The following is a 12,256-nucleotide window of genomic DNA, read 5'->3' as shown; positions in this document are numbered from 1 at the left end:
CTCTTCCGAATAAACCACCTTTTCTAATACTCCCGTCTAACTTCAGACCATTCCTATCTTTACAATCAGCTTCACTCTGCTCAAACAACAAAGTTGCAAAGTGAGTAAAATTCCTTCATACTCTTGTCTCCATGTTCCACATCAAAACAACGAAAGAGAGTGCGTTTAGTTGGTGGAACTGGAAATATTTTCTAGTTTTAGAAACAAACCCAACATGTTCTTTGCTTTCACTCTGTTATCGGTTTTAACAAATATTCCTGTATAAACCTTTTATCATGAGATGATTACTGAAAGCAAAATATAAAAACGTGAAACTTTTTTCATAAAACAATCAACCTTGAGAACTTGTTTAGTTTGAGAAAATATTTCCTCATTTTTTTTCATTTTCAATCATAATTACAAAGTCATCACCTTATTTTCATTTTATTTCTAGATAACAATGAAAATATTAAGGTATTTTAAATATATATCTTTTATGAATTTTAAAAAGAGTTTAATTGATATGCATTTGAGGTATAAAAAAGTTTTGCGCATGCATCCAATCACATCACCTAATGGGATGCAAGCATAAAACTTTTTAAATTCTTTTCTAAAAGATGGAGAAAAATAAAATGTGACGATTTTTCTAATTATCAGCAGAAACAAGGAATACATACAGAAAATCATGCCCCCAAGAGTGTGAACTAACATTCAAAATGCTGTTAGACAAAAAAGCAAAACTTTCACGTGGATCACAATCTGAATACTCTTACATTTCCTCCATTTATCAACATAACACATATATACGCTATACCAGCACTTCAGATCTAAGACGTGTTCAATGTTCAAGATGTGTAGGGTAACACTTTTTCTTTAATTAGCACTAAATGCCAGTGTCATATCTGGTATATGTGAAAATACTTTATAGTAAAGAATCATCTGACACCAAATATCAAACATTTAAGCTTACACGCCACTTAGCAACTTGTTGAACCAATCCAACCAAAAATTCATCTATAATTGGAAAAATTAATAAAATCTCATCCAAATAAAAAACAATCACTCAATACTTCAAATCTTATAATTTACTTTTAAGACAATGTGGGTGAAAAGGGTAGACCACTTTTATAAGTTGACCAATTTTATAGTGGTCTACCATAGACCTGTGCTTAAAAGTTACTCATAACTCCACCGAAGATCGATGATACTCCTCGGATTCTGACTCAATTGAATTCAGTTCAATAAAAGGTGAAATGAATATGTCTCTCCAAATGTAACTCATCAATACCATACCAATAAAGCTAGAGTTTTGAGTGATTTTTAAGCATCTTGTATGGTGGACCACCAATGAACTTGCCCATTATGTGTTATATAAATGTAAATTTTTAAATAATTATCATTAAAATACCAATTGAACAGAAATAGCATATATATGTATATACATATATATATACCTCAGAAGTAGAATAGTTAAAATGCCGCCGCGAAACCGGACACTGCGAAACAGACCGGGCCGTACGGCGAGCCGTATCCACTCTAGAAACACTCCGAGTCCGACCCGGGTCATCCTTTCGCGCCACGGAACGTCCCCTAGAAGGCTTAGAAGTTTCTAGAATTGGAATTGTTTTTCCATTGGAGTGCGAAGTTTGGTCAAAGAGAGGGTTATCTCTTTTGTTAAGAAACTCGGTGGAAATGTCCAAGGTATTTGTTGTTCTTGAAAACGCGCTTACGCTTTTTGACCTTCGAATTGGTGGAGCTCTGTTGTTGGAGGATCTGATTGAAGAGTGTGTGGTGTTGTTGTTGGTAGGAGTGGAAGTGGAAGATGAGGATGATGGTGATTGGTTTCCTCTTCGTGAAGAGGATTTGAAGGCTGCAACTGCCATCACGAGAAAATTAAGGAAAATGTGGGAAAATTAACTCTGTGAGTGTGAGATAAGAGGAATTAAGGTTGTTTGCATCTTCGGTTGAATCGTAACCAGCGAAGCTTCGTTTTTGTCTTCTTTTTTTATTTATTTATTTATTTATTTATTATTGTTTTTTGTTTTAGTAGTTTTTGTTTTTTAATTGTGCCCTTTTGGCTTTTGGACTGGAATTTAATTGTTTAAAAAAGTTTAATATTAATTATTATCTTGATCACATGTTTTGCAGCAAACAAGGGGTTAAATAACTGTTGATTGTGTGAGATTTTTCAAGATTCTTTCTCTGTTAGAAAGCTTGGTTTTTGGAAAAATCATACTCCAACTTTTTTTCAATTGTTTTAATAGTTTAATTTTGGGTTGATAGATTTTTTTTTTTTATTGTCACTATGATTTTTTTTGGTTGAGATATATTTTTAGTTTTTATAAATATATAAAATTTTTATTTAGGGTTTCGATAAAAAAATTTGTTTAATTCACGTAAATATATTATTTTTTTATCTTTGTCGATTTATTTTAATTTAAAAAAAATTATTTTAATTAAAATTAATTTTTACAATATATACAATATTTAATTTTAATCTCTTAAATAAAAACTCAAATAAAATTATATTGATTAATTTTAATAAAATAAAACAGCAAAAGCAAAAAAGTGGTATTACTTTTGTAGAGAATCAAATCAAAAATATTATATATTTGTAGACAAAAGTTTAAAGTATTTAAACCTAATTTTTAAAATTTATGTCTTCACAATTTTATATTTCTCAACTTTTAATTCTTAGTGAAATTTATTTATCCATCCAAAAGATGATAATGTGGCAACTTTTTTAAGTGATGTCAACCTTTTAAAAAAATAAATTCAAAGAAAAATAATTTAGAGTTTCATCTTTCCTAGTTTTCCCTTTTCCCTCAATACCCCTACATCTTCTTCTGGTCTCTTCCCTCTTCAAGATGATTTCCAAAAATAATTTAGTTGAGTATTTGGAAATTCATTTTGAAACAAAAGATGATTTCAAGATTGAGTTGGTAATTTATGGAAGAGATGGGTTAGCCTTGAAGACTAGAGTGCAAAGACCTTGCAGAGAAAGTGAGACTTGGAAATATATATGATCGATCTAATTGAAACACTTGAATTGGAGCCACGGGATGCATTAGTGAGCCTACAAACATGGACATGGGTTCTGATGAATAGAAGTAGCTTGAGTTCATAAATAGGATATGTCATGCTTTTATTGGCTATTTTAGTCGTTGCAACTTACTTGCCATTTGAGTGAATTATGGTCAATTGTTCACAGTTCTCAAATGAATAGTAAATGTTTTGGGATACCAAAAAAGTTATATGCAAGAGATATAGATTTAGTATATACTATTAATATTTTTTTCTCATTAATATATTTACTAACTATTAATATTTGTCTATAAAAATGTTCATTAATCACAATGTTGATTGAGGGTGGAAGAAGGGAAAGGAAACCCTAATTTTTTGTGAATTTAGAAAAATACATAGTTTATGATTGATGACACGAAAGGGAAGATGAGAGAAAAGAAATCTTAATTATTTTAGTTTTTAATTTAATTATTTTTTTTAAAGAATATTGACTCATAATTTAAAATATATCACATCATAAAATGTTGACTTTATTTGTCACATCATAATTTTTGAATGAATAAATGTCACAAATGACAAAAAGTTGATGAATATAAAACGGTAAGAACATAATCTAAATAAATTGCATAGACTAAAATTAGATTGAACTTGTTCCAAATTAGACTGCTTTGTTTTACTCAAAAGTATGCTCAAGCTTAATATCTCTTACTTGTTGGCTATACAAGCCTCTTATTAACTCATAACAAAGTATGTATCAACTTAACTCTAGTCCACCTCAATCATATACTAATGTTGAACGTTGGAGTGTTTGCAAGTACCTTGTAGGTTCTCTCCACCTTAGATTTCGACAAAATACCAGCATTCGAGATCATTCCTTCCACTAATCTACCATCACCACTATGAGTATGAATATTGAGTGGAACATAACTCATATTACATGGACAAAAAACGTTATACAATTTCAATTTTATATACTATAAACAAACTACAATCAATCATATGTATAACTTTACAAGTAATTAGGATTAAAGTCAAATATTTTTAATAATATCACTTGTATGATTTATTGAGAGTATAAAAATAATTATACCAATAATGTATATGATATTTTTTTTACTAAAATAGTGATTCAAAAAGGTGCAAGTATTGCATAGGTTTATTATACTATATGGGTAACAGTGGATCTTAGTATGGACTGAAGTAGACCTATATATAAATATATATAATATTTCATTCATCCTAAAATAACTATCAAATCTGTGAAAATCATTTGTCTTAAAAGATTATCATTTTTAGTTTCTAATGTGTCTTTAATTATCATTTTTAAAAGATTGTTTTGAAAGAAAAAATCTTGAAGATTTTAAAAGATTCTTTACTATCAAGATTTTAAAATAATCTTTAATGGATTTGTAACACAAGATTACTAAATATTTTATGAATTTATAATATTGAATGACAAAATATAGTACATATATTATAAAGTTTGAATAAATAAAAACAACATTGTTACAATTTTTAAAATCTTTCAATAACAAAATAGTATATAGTTTTATGTCCTCATAAGTAGCATTTATCCACATATTTGTAGTTATAGTACTTTTCCATAAATTAGCATACTCAGGTTTTTGCTCTTGAGTTTGAACATTATGTTCATAATTATTGTCTTCGTTAGTTGGTAACATCGGAGATGAAGATACATCAAAATAACAACCTCAAATCTGAAACATTAAACTTCAAAATAATATTTTAGTCCCTATAAAATCAAAATAATAACCTAAAACTCTAAACGGTAAACCTCAAACTCTAATCCTAAACTCTACTAATAATAATAACCTCAAACCCTAAACCCTAAATTTTAAACCTTGAATCTTATAACACGAGACAAAATAATTTTTTTTTATTTAAATTATAACTCAGGACAACCATATACTCAACAATACAAAACAATTTTTCTATTAAACAATGCAAAATATAAAAAGTATGTTAATTTGGAGGATTACTAATGTGAAAAAACATAAAAACCCAAATTAATTTTTTTTAATTAAACAAAAAACATACTAACTTGAAATCAACAAAAATCAATAATAACATGAAGAACCAACAAAAACATGTCAATGTAAAGGAATATATGAAGAACCAACAAAAAAAATTAAAAAAATAATAAAACCCAACAAAAGCAATGTAAAAGGAATACATGAAGAAAAATAAAAACCTGAAGAATCAAAGCTTAAAAACAACTAGCAAGATGCAAAAGCAACAGATGAAAAAGAAAAATAAAAATTTGACTTATGCAGTAAAAGATTCAAAAACGGTGGAAAATAAGATCAGGATTGTTGATGATGACATAAAATAAACTAATTAGGAGGAAAAACAAATAATATTTCAAGTCAATACTTTATAATAGTTTTTAATTTTATTTGTGTTTAATTTGAATTGTAATCATTTTAGTTAAGTGGTGTAAGTCAAATATCGATCTAGATTATTAGTTTTTGGCCCATTTTAGAAATATGGTAAATTCTTCTTTAAATATCTTGTAAGAGTTTTATTTTGCATAAGTTTATAGTGAATTAGAATTTATCTAATGAGAATGTTGAGTGAGATGTGTATCCTCTTTGAGTTTTTGGATTAGAACTTGTTTTAATCTTATCAATGGCTTCCTTATCATTGTGGCGATATCACATTGGCTTATCAATTGTTGCGCCTTCTCGATCTTCTTCATCTAACCCATGTTTTGTTTCTTTCTTTTTATTTTTATTTTACCACTTTGTTTGAAGAAATCACCTTGTTAGATCTTAAATCTCATATCGAAGCACTCAAATCCATATTTTTTGATATTCAGAATTTGTCTCCAAGTGGTAACATTTGTTCTTAATTTCTATTTTTAAGTTTTTGATGTTCTTGGAAAATTTGAAATTTTATGTTAATTTCTTGAAATTTGATCTTTGTTTTTGTGTAATCTTGAGTAGTTACTTGATTATAAGTGTTATAATATGTGGGGGGTCATTTGGTTTGATAATTACTTGTTGTTATTTTGGTGAAATTTCGAGTCCTTAGTTGCTCTTGTTGAGAAAGAAAAAAAAAGGCTTTAGTTTCATGTTCTTCACTTGCAATTAGTTTATCCAAAATTTCACTTGCAAATTTATATTTGATATTATTTCTCTCATACATGTCCGATTCTAGAAGTTCAAAAGCCTAAATTGATTAGAGAAATGAGAAGAATTCAAATATACAGAGAAAAATATAAAAATACAAGTTCTGCGAAAAAGTGATTATGCACAAAAGTACTTTTGGAAAAAATACATTTTGCAAAAAAAAAAATCCAGAATTGTTCTTAATGAAACATCAAACATCTTTTTCATTCTTGTTACCTCTTTTAAGCATTGTAAGTTTGATTTTTGTATCTTACCTCCCACATATTTGGATCATTTAGTCATTTAAATCTAATATTTCTCATTTCTTATTTGGATCATTCATGTCCTTGACTTGTGTTTTTTTTTCTTGCAGGTTATGATTGAGTTCAATTTGAGGTCGAATTTCTTCTAAGAAGGAGGAAATGCTGAGGACTTAAAATGAACTAATTAGGAGGAAAAACAAATAATATTTCAAGTCAAGACTTTAATTTATAATAGTTTTTAGTTTTTATTTGTGTTTATTTGAATTGTTTAGTTAAGTGGTGTAAGTCCAATATAGGTCTAGATAATTGGCTTTTGTTCTATTTTAAGAATAAGGTAAATCATTCTTTAGTTCCAACAATTACTTCATGATCAAAAAAGTTTTTTTTTACAAGTAATTGAAACATTTTGGGATTCACCAAAGCTTCTTCTAACTTCAAAGAACATTTTTAACCAATTCGCCATTGTATTTTTTTTTTTTAAGATTTAATTTGTATGCACTGACAGTGTAGAGTTATTTTAAACTGTGAGTTAATCATAACCATAAGATGATTAAACCGTTTTATTTTTATCATAATTACTTTTAAAGTCAAATATATGGATAGTTATAATGTGCTCAAAATTGTAATTTTTTTTGTATAATTGACGGTAGATGACAATTAATTTCTTTTATATCATTACCAATTAATAACATAAATTTTAATTCAAAAATTGTTTGAAATTGTCGGATTAATTAACCTGTAAATGTTAAGAAAAACAAGTAAAAAAAAAAAAAAACAGTTTGGTTTAGAAAAAATGGTACAACATTCAGTTAATCAAACTAAAATGCTTCAATTCAAGGGAAAATGGTAAGATTATGATTCGGAATAAAGAACTCGTTTGCCGAGTCATTAATCCAATTCTGTTTGGTATGGGAAAACCAAACTGATTTTTAGTTTTCATGAACCGCTGTCATGATTCAGTTCGGTTCGGTTTAGTTTCTGACTGAATCAAACCATAGTCCTAGCTGTGACTTTCAAAAGGTCACTTACATTCAACTCGAACGAATACTTAAAACCTTTAAAACGACGTCGAACCTCTTAACTTCAGCGATGGCTAGGAACTCCTTACTGCCGGTGAAGCTCACCGACAGTGGCCGACCAGTTTTGTCACCAAACGAGATCGAGTGCTTCTTCCTCTCCGGTGTAGACCTTCTCTGCGAAGATGAACCAAACACATGGTTTCCTCACCTAAAATCTGGCCTTCTCATCCTCACCACCCACCGCCTCATCTGGCTCCCAGACGCTACCGCCTCCGGCAACGCCTCCTCCGTTCCCCTCGCTTCAATCTCCCAAATTTTCTCTCACAAGAAGTCCCTCAAATCGGTATTCGCTTCCCCGAGGGTCCGTTTCCAGGTGTCTCCATCGCCAGAACGTGGAGTCGCCACGTCGGGGTCGAGATCAGTAGTTGTGACTGCCGTGTTGAGGGGAAAAGGGGACTGCGACGCTTTTGTGGCTAAGTTTTGGGAGAATTGGCGAGCCAGAGCGTGGGAGGAGGCAGAGAGTGGTACGAGTTCGGGTTCGAATGCGGCAGCCGGGGCAGCGTCGGCTTCGAGTGGGATTTATTCGAGTGATGGGACGGTGAGGATGGTGGGAGTTTCGGGGATATTGAGGAAGGAGCAGGAAATGTGGGAGAGTACTGATAAGAGTTTGCAGGATGCTTTTCAGGATTTAAATGCTCTTATGGTAATATATTTTTCTCTATTTTTTTTAGTAATATTTGTTAATTTGGTGCTTATATATATTGGAATAAATAAGGGTTATGTTTGAGGTTTTGGTAGACTGATCAAGGAGGAAAAGTTTGATGTACTGAATTGAGTTGAAAGCTATGTAGCATGACACTTTAGGTTAAAAGCGTGTCTGAGTGTCCGATACTCTTACGCCATTGGTACATATGGTTATATTCAATAACTTGTGTTTTCTCAAATTTTTACGCGTATCTACTATCTACCTGTCAATGTCGATGCTCTGTCTGTGTTAGTGCTTGATAATTTGAATTGCATTCTTTTTGTTAAAAGTCTACTTGGTTTTGTGGTTGATAGAGCTGTAATTATGGATTTAATAGGAATTTGTTTAGAATTCAATAGTACATGATTTTCCAAATATTTGTGTTTTATCATGATTTCCCTGGACCTTGATAGAAATGACGGCTTTTTTGATTTATGTAACCAACTTTACTTGGGGGAAAAATGATTTGGTTGTTGTATTACTTGCTTTGGCCACTAAGTTACAAAGAAATATTAGGTGGTTGTTGTTCTTTTTGTAGATATACGCTGCATGTTTCTCATGCTGGGAAAGATATTCCAAACCATATTATCCATGTAAACTCATAATCAGTGTTGTTAAATGGCGCCATGGTGCCGCCATGGCATGGCGTATTTTGGACAACCACCATAGGCAATTTGTGAAGGAATGTCCTCTATGGCGGCGCAATAGGCCACAATGGTTAGTTTATAATCTTATATGGCGGATTTTAGGCCTTCCGCCATCGACAACACTGCTCATATGTGGATTTATGAAATTTTATTTTTGTTTATCTTGAAGTTTAGATTTTACACTGTTAATTTGTGTACATGAAGTAATTTGTGGAAAATGCGTTTCGTTCTCATTTTAGGCTTAGTTAAATAAAAGGTGAACGTCGCTTGATTTTAGTTTGATTGATGAGGAAGAGTCAGGCAAATGATCTCTGATTTTATAGGTGAACTAGTGAGCTAAGTTTTACCTATATGATGTGCAAACAGATGTGAACTCTTTGTTTCTCTGACTTGATTGTGACAATTGTAGTTAGGTCTAGAAGTAATTTTGTAATATTTTAACTAGTTTTGTTTTAAGCTGCTTTAAGTTTTAGTTTAATGATGGATTTGCAGAGCAAGGCTAAGGAAATGGTGATGCTAGCTGAAAAAATGAGGCTAAAACTTTTGTCAGGCCCAAATTCTCAAACGAATGCAACTAATGATGAGGAGATGGGTTCGAAGGAAGAGATGCAAGAATTGTTATTGAGTGTTGGTATAATATCCCCTGTTACTAAAGAGTCTGCGGGTGCTTTGTATCATCAACAGTTATCTCGCCAGGTTCTCTTATCTCTGTTCCGCAATCATTCATTGTATTGTCAATAATCAAAAGATTATGCGAATTGTAACTTTTTTGTATGACATGCTTTTAAGAAAGGTTTCAGTAATATTTTTGGCCTTTTTTCCTTAACACTTAAAACTGTTTTTATCATAAGATTTCACAGTTGAGGCTGTTTATGATGGATTGTTTTATTCCTATAATTTTTTTATTGGGGGGAGGAGGATTTTTATGTGTTATGCTGTTCATTGATTAAAAAAATGTTATGGTTTCCGAGGATCATGGGAACATGAGTTTACAAGTACCAAGGAATAAGGGACCATTCATAAAATATGGTTATAGTGTTGAACTATGTTAATGTACATGTTGAGGATGAATTTGTCTTTGCCATTGGTGATGACAATTAAGGATTTACATGGAGCTAGTATAAAGGCAGATTGTGTTTAAGAGGAAAATTTATAGACTAGAAACCAGGCCAAAAGGGGATAACATGAGCAGAATGAGTAGAAAACTAGAATTACAATTAGAATAGAGAAGATCTTCTTCATGTGCAGTACATAAAGATGCATGCAGAGGATATTAAGACAGGGTATCTCTTTCTTTGCAGTGCATTATTGTGGCCTTTTGAGTTAATTGTTGTAGAAGAGTCAAGGAAGTGCTCTCTTACTCGTGCTCTCTCATTCCTAGGGAGAAAGATATTAGTGGTTGGTTTTGATGTTTTAACTCTTCTAGTCTCAAACTTTGGTGCACATCATTTAATGTTTTTTTTTTTTTTTTGAGGAAATCATTTAATGTTTTCTCACTTGTATAGAATCAATGGGACAAATCAATGGTTTGTATTTTTAAAGTTATGGAGTTAATTAATGGTCGCTTGACTGATTACCATTTTGTTATTTTCTGTTTGTTTAAAATATTCTAATCTGTCCTTGCTAATAATTAGTTGGCAGATTTTGTTAAAGTTCCATTAGAGAGATCTGGAGGAATTATCAATCTAATTGATATTTACTGTCTCTTCAATCGTGCTCGTGGGACAGGTTTCAATTTTTTTTTCATCTGTCTTCCCTCAGACATGACTAATTTCAAGGTGTACATTGTTTGATTTATACTTCTTGTTTTGGTCGTCTAATAAACAGAGTTGATTTCACCTGATGATTTGTTGCAAGCATGCTCTCTGTGGGAGAAGTTTGATGTGTATGTACTGCATTATCTGTTATTTTAATTATTTCTTCCACTGCGTTTTTGTAAATTGTGGTCATAGCATGAGATGACTTCAATTCATACTTTGGGATTCTGAAATTTTTAAATCGTTCAAATGCAACCCTCTTTGGGATTTGTTATGTTTCCATGCATTGACTATGTTATTCAATTGTTTCAGCCCAATTGTTCTGCGGAAGTTTGATAGCGGGGTCATGGTAATACAAAATAAGTCCCAAAGTGATGAGGAGGTATGTTCATTTTACCATTTCATCTGCAGCCATTTTTATATGTTATGTTTTATTACTTAACTTGGGAAAAACACCTCTCTCTGGTCGGCACAGTATGGATTTTGTGTTGCCCTAATTGTGAAATTGTAAAATTTTACAAAATAACATTAACATGTACTCCCTCTGTTTTACAATTAGTGTCACTTTAGCCAAAAAAAAGTGTTTCAAAATGAATGTCATTTTCACTTTTTAATGTAACTTTAATTATTTTTTTTTCAAATTGTACCTTTCAAATATTACTACGAACACTGCTTCTGAAGCATTAATTCTACTTTGCATTAATGACAGCAGAAAACGGACCAATAGTTAATAAGGATAATTTAGAAAAAATGACTATTCTCTTTCATCTATTTATTTCATTTCTTAATATGCGTGCAGAAACTTTAAAAAACAATCATTTTGAAACGGAGGAAGTATTTATACTAGTTGTGTGTTCTTAGTAAGCCCTAAACTCTAGACTTTTGCCCTGGTTCTTTCTAGACAATGTTATAGGCCTGGTGGATCTCATGAGTTAGGGACAGTCACCACCAGGGACTGTGATAAAGAGCAGTTGTATTTGAATGATTTAATGTGACCACAATTCTTGTTGGCCTAGAGTTGTGTTGTTCACATTAGTAATATGGTTGCTTTTTTCTTCAGAAACTAATAACTCGCATGATAGGACAAAACTGTTAGTTCTTCCTGCAAAAATTTGGTGGTTTTCTGTTTGTTTTTCTGGTTAGACTACCGAACCAGTGATTAAACCATTGATCCAGTGATCTGACCTTTTGACTTGTTGGATCTCTGGTTTAGATTATGCAAGGCTCTTTAGCTTTTCCCAATTGCTTATGCATAAAGTAATTCGGCTATTGTTCTTTTTACCAAATATGTCATGTTAATATTCAAATTCCAAACTTGAATGTCAGATCTCCCATTTTTGGTCTTGAGAATATTTTTATCTTTAATGGACTAAATAATGTGATGTGTGTATAGTGAATCTACCTTCAATAGTTTGCAACATGGACACGAGATTATATTTTAGATGAATGGCTTCTATCTTCTCTAATGTGTAACTGTGTTTATATGTTGTATAAGGTAAAAACTTACATTTTATTTTTAATTTGTGTAAACTTGTGAATATTCATTTAGGTTTTTCTTGTTTTGAGTTTTGATATTAACTTCTTGTTATGTTGAAATGGAAGCTGGTCAAATATGGTTTCATTAATTAACTAACTGCTGTTTGGTGTAGGTTTTCACTAAAATTAAGGTGCTTGTTACAAAGCCTGACGCT

The 12,256-nt window shown here is 31.2% G+C and overlaps 2 protein-coding genes across 2 annotated transcripts in view; one reads left to right on the top strand and one right to left on the bottom strand.

Annotated features, from left to right (window-relative positions):
• LOC101499126 (uncharacterized) overlaps nucleotides 1-1,862 on the bottom strand; it is a 6,185-nt gene extending 4,323 nt beyond the window's left edge. The window contains exons 1-2 of the mRNA XM_004511131.4: nucleotides 1,434-1,862; nucleotides 42-76 (exon numbers count right to left, since the gene is read on the bottom strand). Of these exons, the coding sequence (XP_004511188.1) occupies nucleotides 42-76; nucleotides 1,434-1,862 (464 nt within the window). The remainder of the gene's footprint in view (nucleotides 1-41; nucleotides 77-1,433) is intronic.
• Nucleotides 1,863-7,216: 5,354 nt separating this feature from the next.
• The window catches only part of LOC101489038 (vacuolar protein sorting-associated protein 36), a 6,807-nt gene continuing 1,767 nt past the window's right edge, over nucleotides 7,217-12,256 (top strand). The window contains exons 1-6 of the mRNA XM_012718851.3: nucleotides 7,217-8,119; nucleotides 9,301-9,504; nucleotides 10,443-10,536; nucleotides 10,636-10,693; nucleotides 10,878-10,947; nucleotides 12,215-12,256. Coding sequence (XP_012574305.1) covers nucleotides 7,487-8,119; nucleotides 9,301-9,504; nucleotides 10,443-10,536; nucleotides 10,636-10,693; nucleotides 10,878-10,947; nucleotides 12,215-12,256 — 1,101 coding nt within the window. The 5' untranslated portion in view covers nucleotides 7,217-7,486. The remainder of the gene's footprint in view (nucleotides 8,120-9,300; nucleotides 9,505-10,442; nucleotides 10,537-10,635; nucleotides 10,694-10,877; nucleotides 10,948-12,214) is intronic.

The sequence above is a fragment of the Cicer arietinum genome, chromosome 7 (assembly GCF_000331145.2).
Source record: "Cicer arietinum cultivar CDC Frontier isolate Library 1 chromosome 7, Cicar.CDCFrontier_v2.0, whole genome shotgun sequence".
NCBI lineage: Eukaryota > Viridiplantae > Streptophyta > Magnoliopsida > Fabales > Fabaceae > Cicer > Cicer arietinum.
This window is presented reverse-complemented; position numbering and strand designations above follow the sequence as displayed.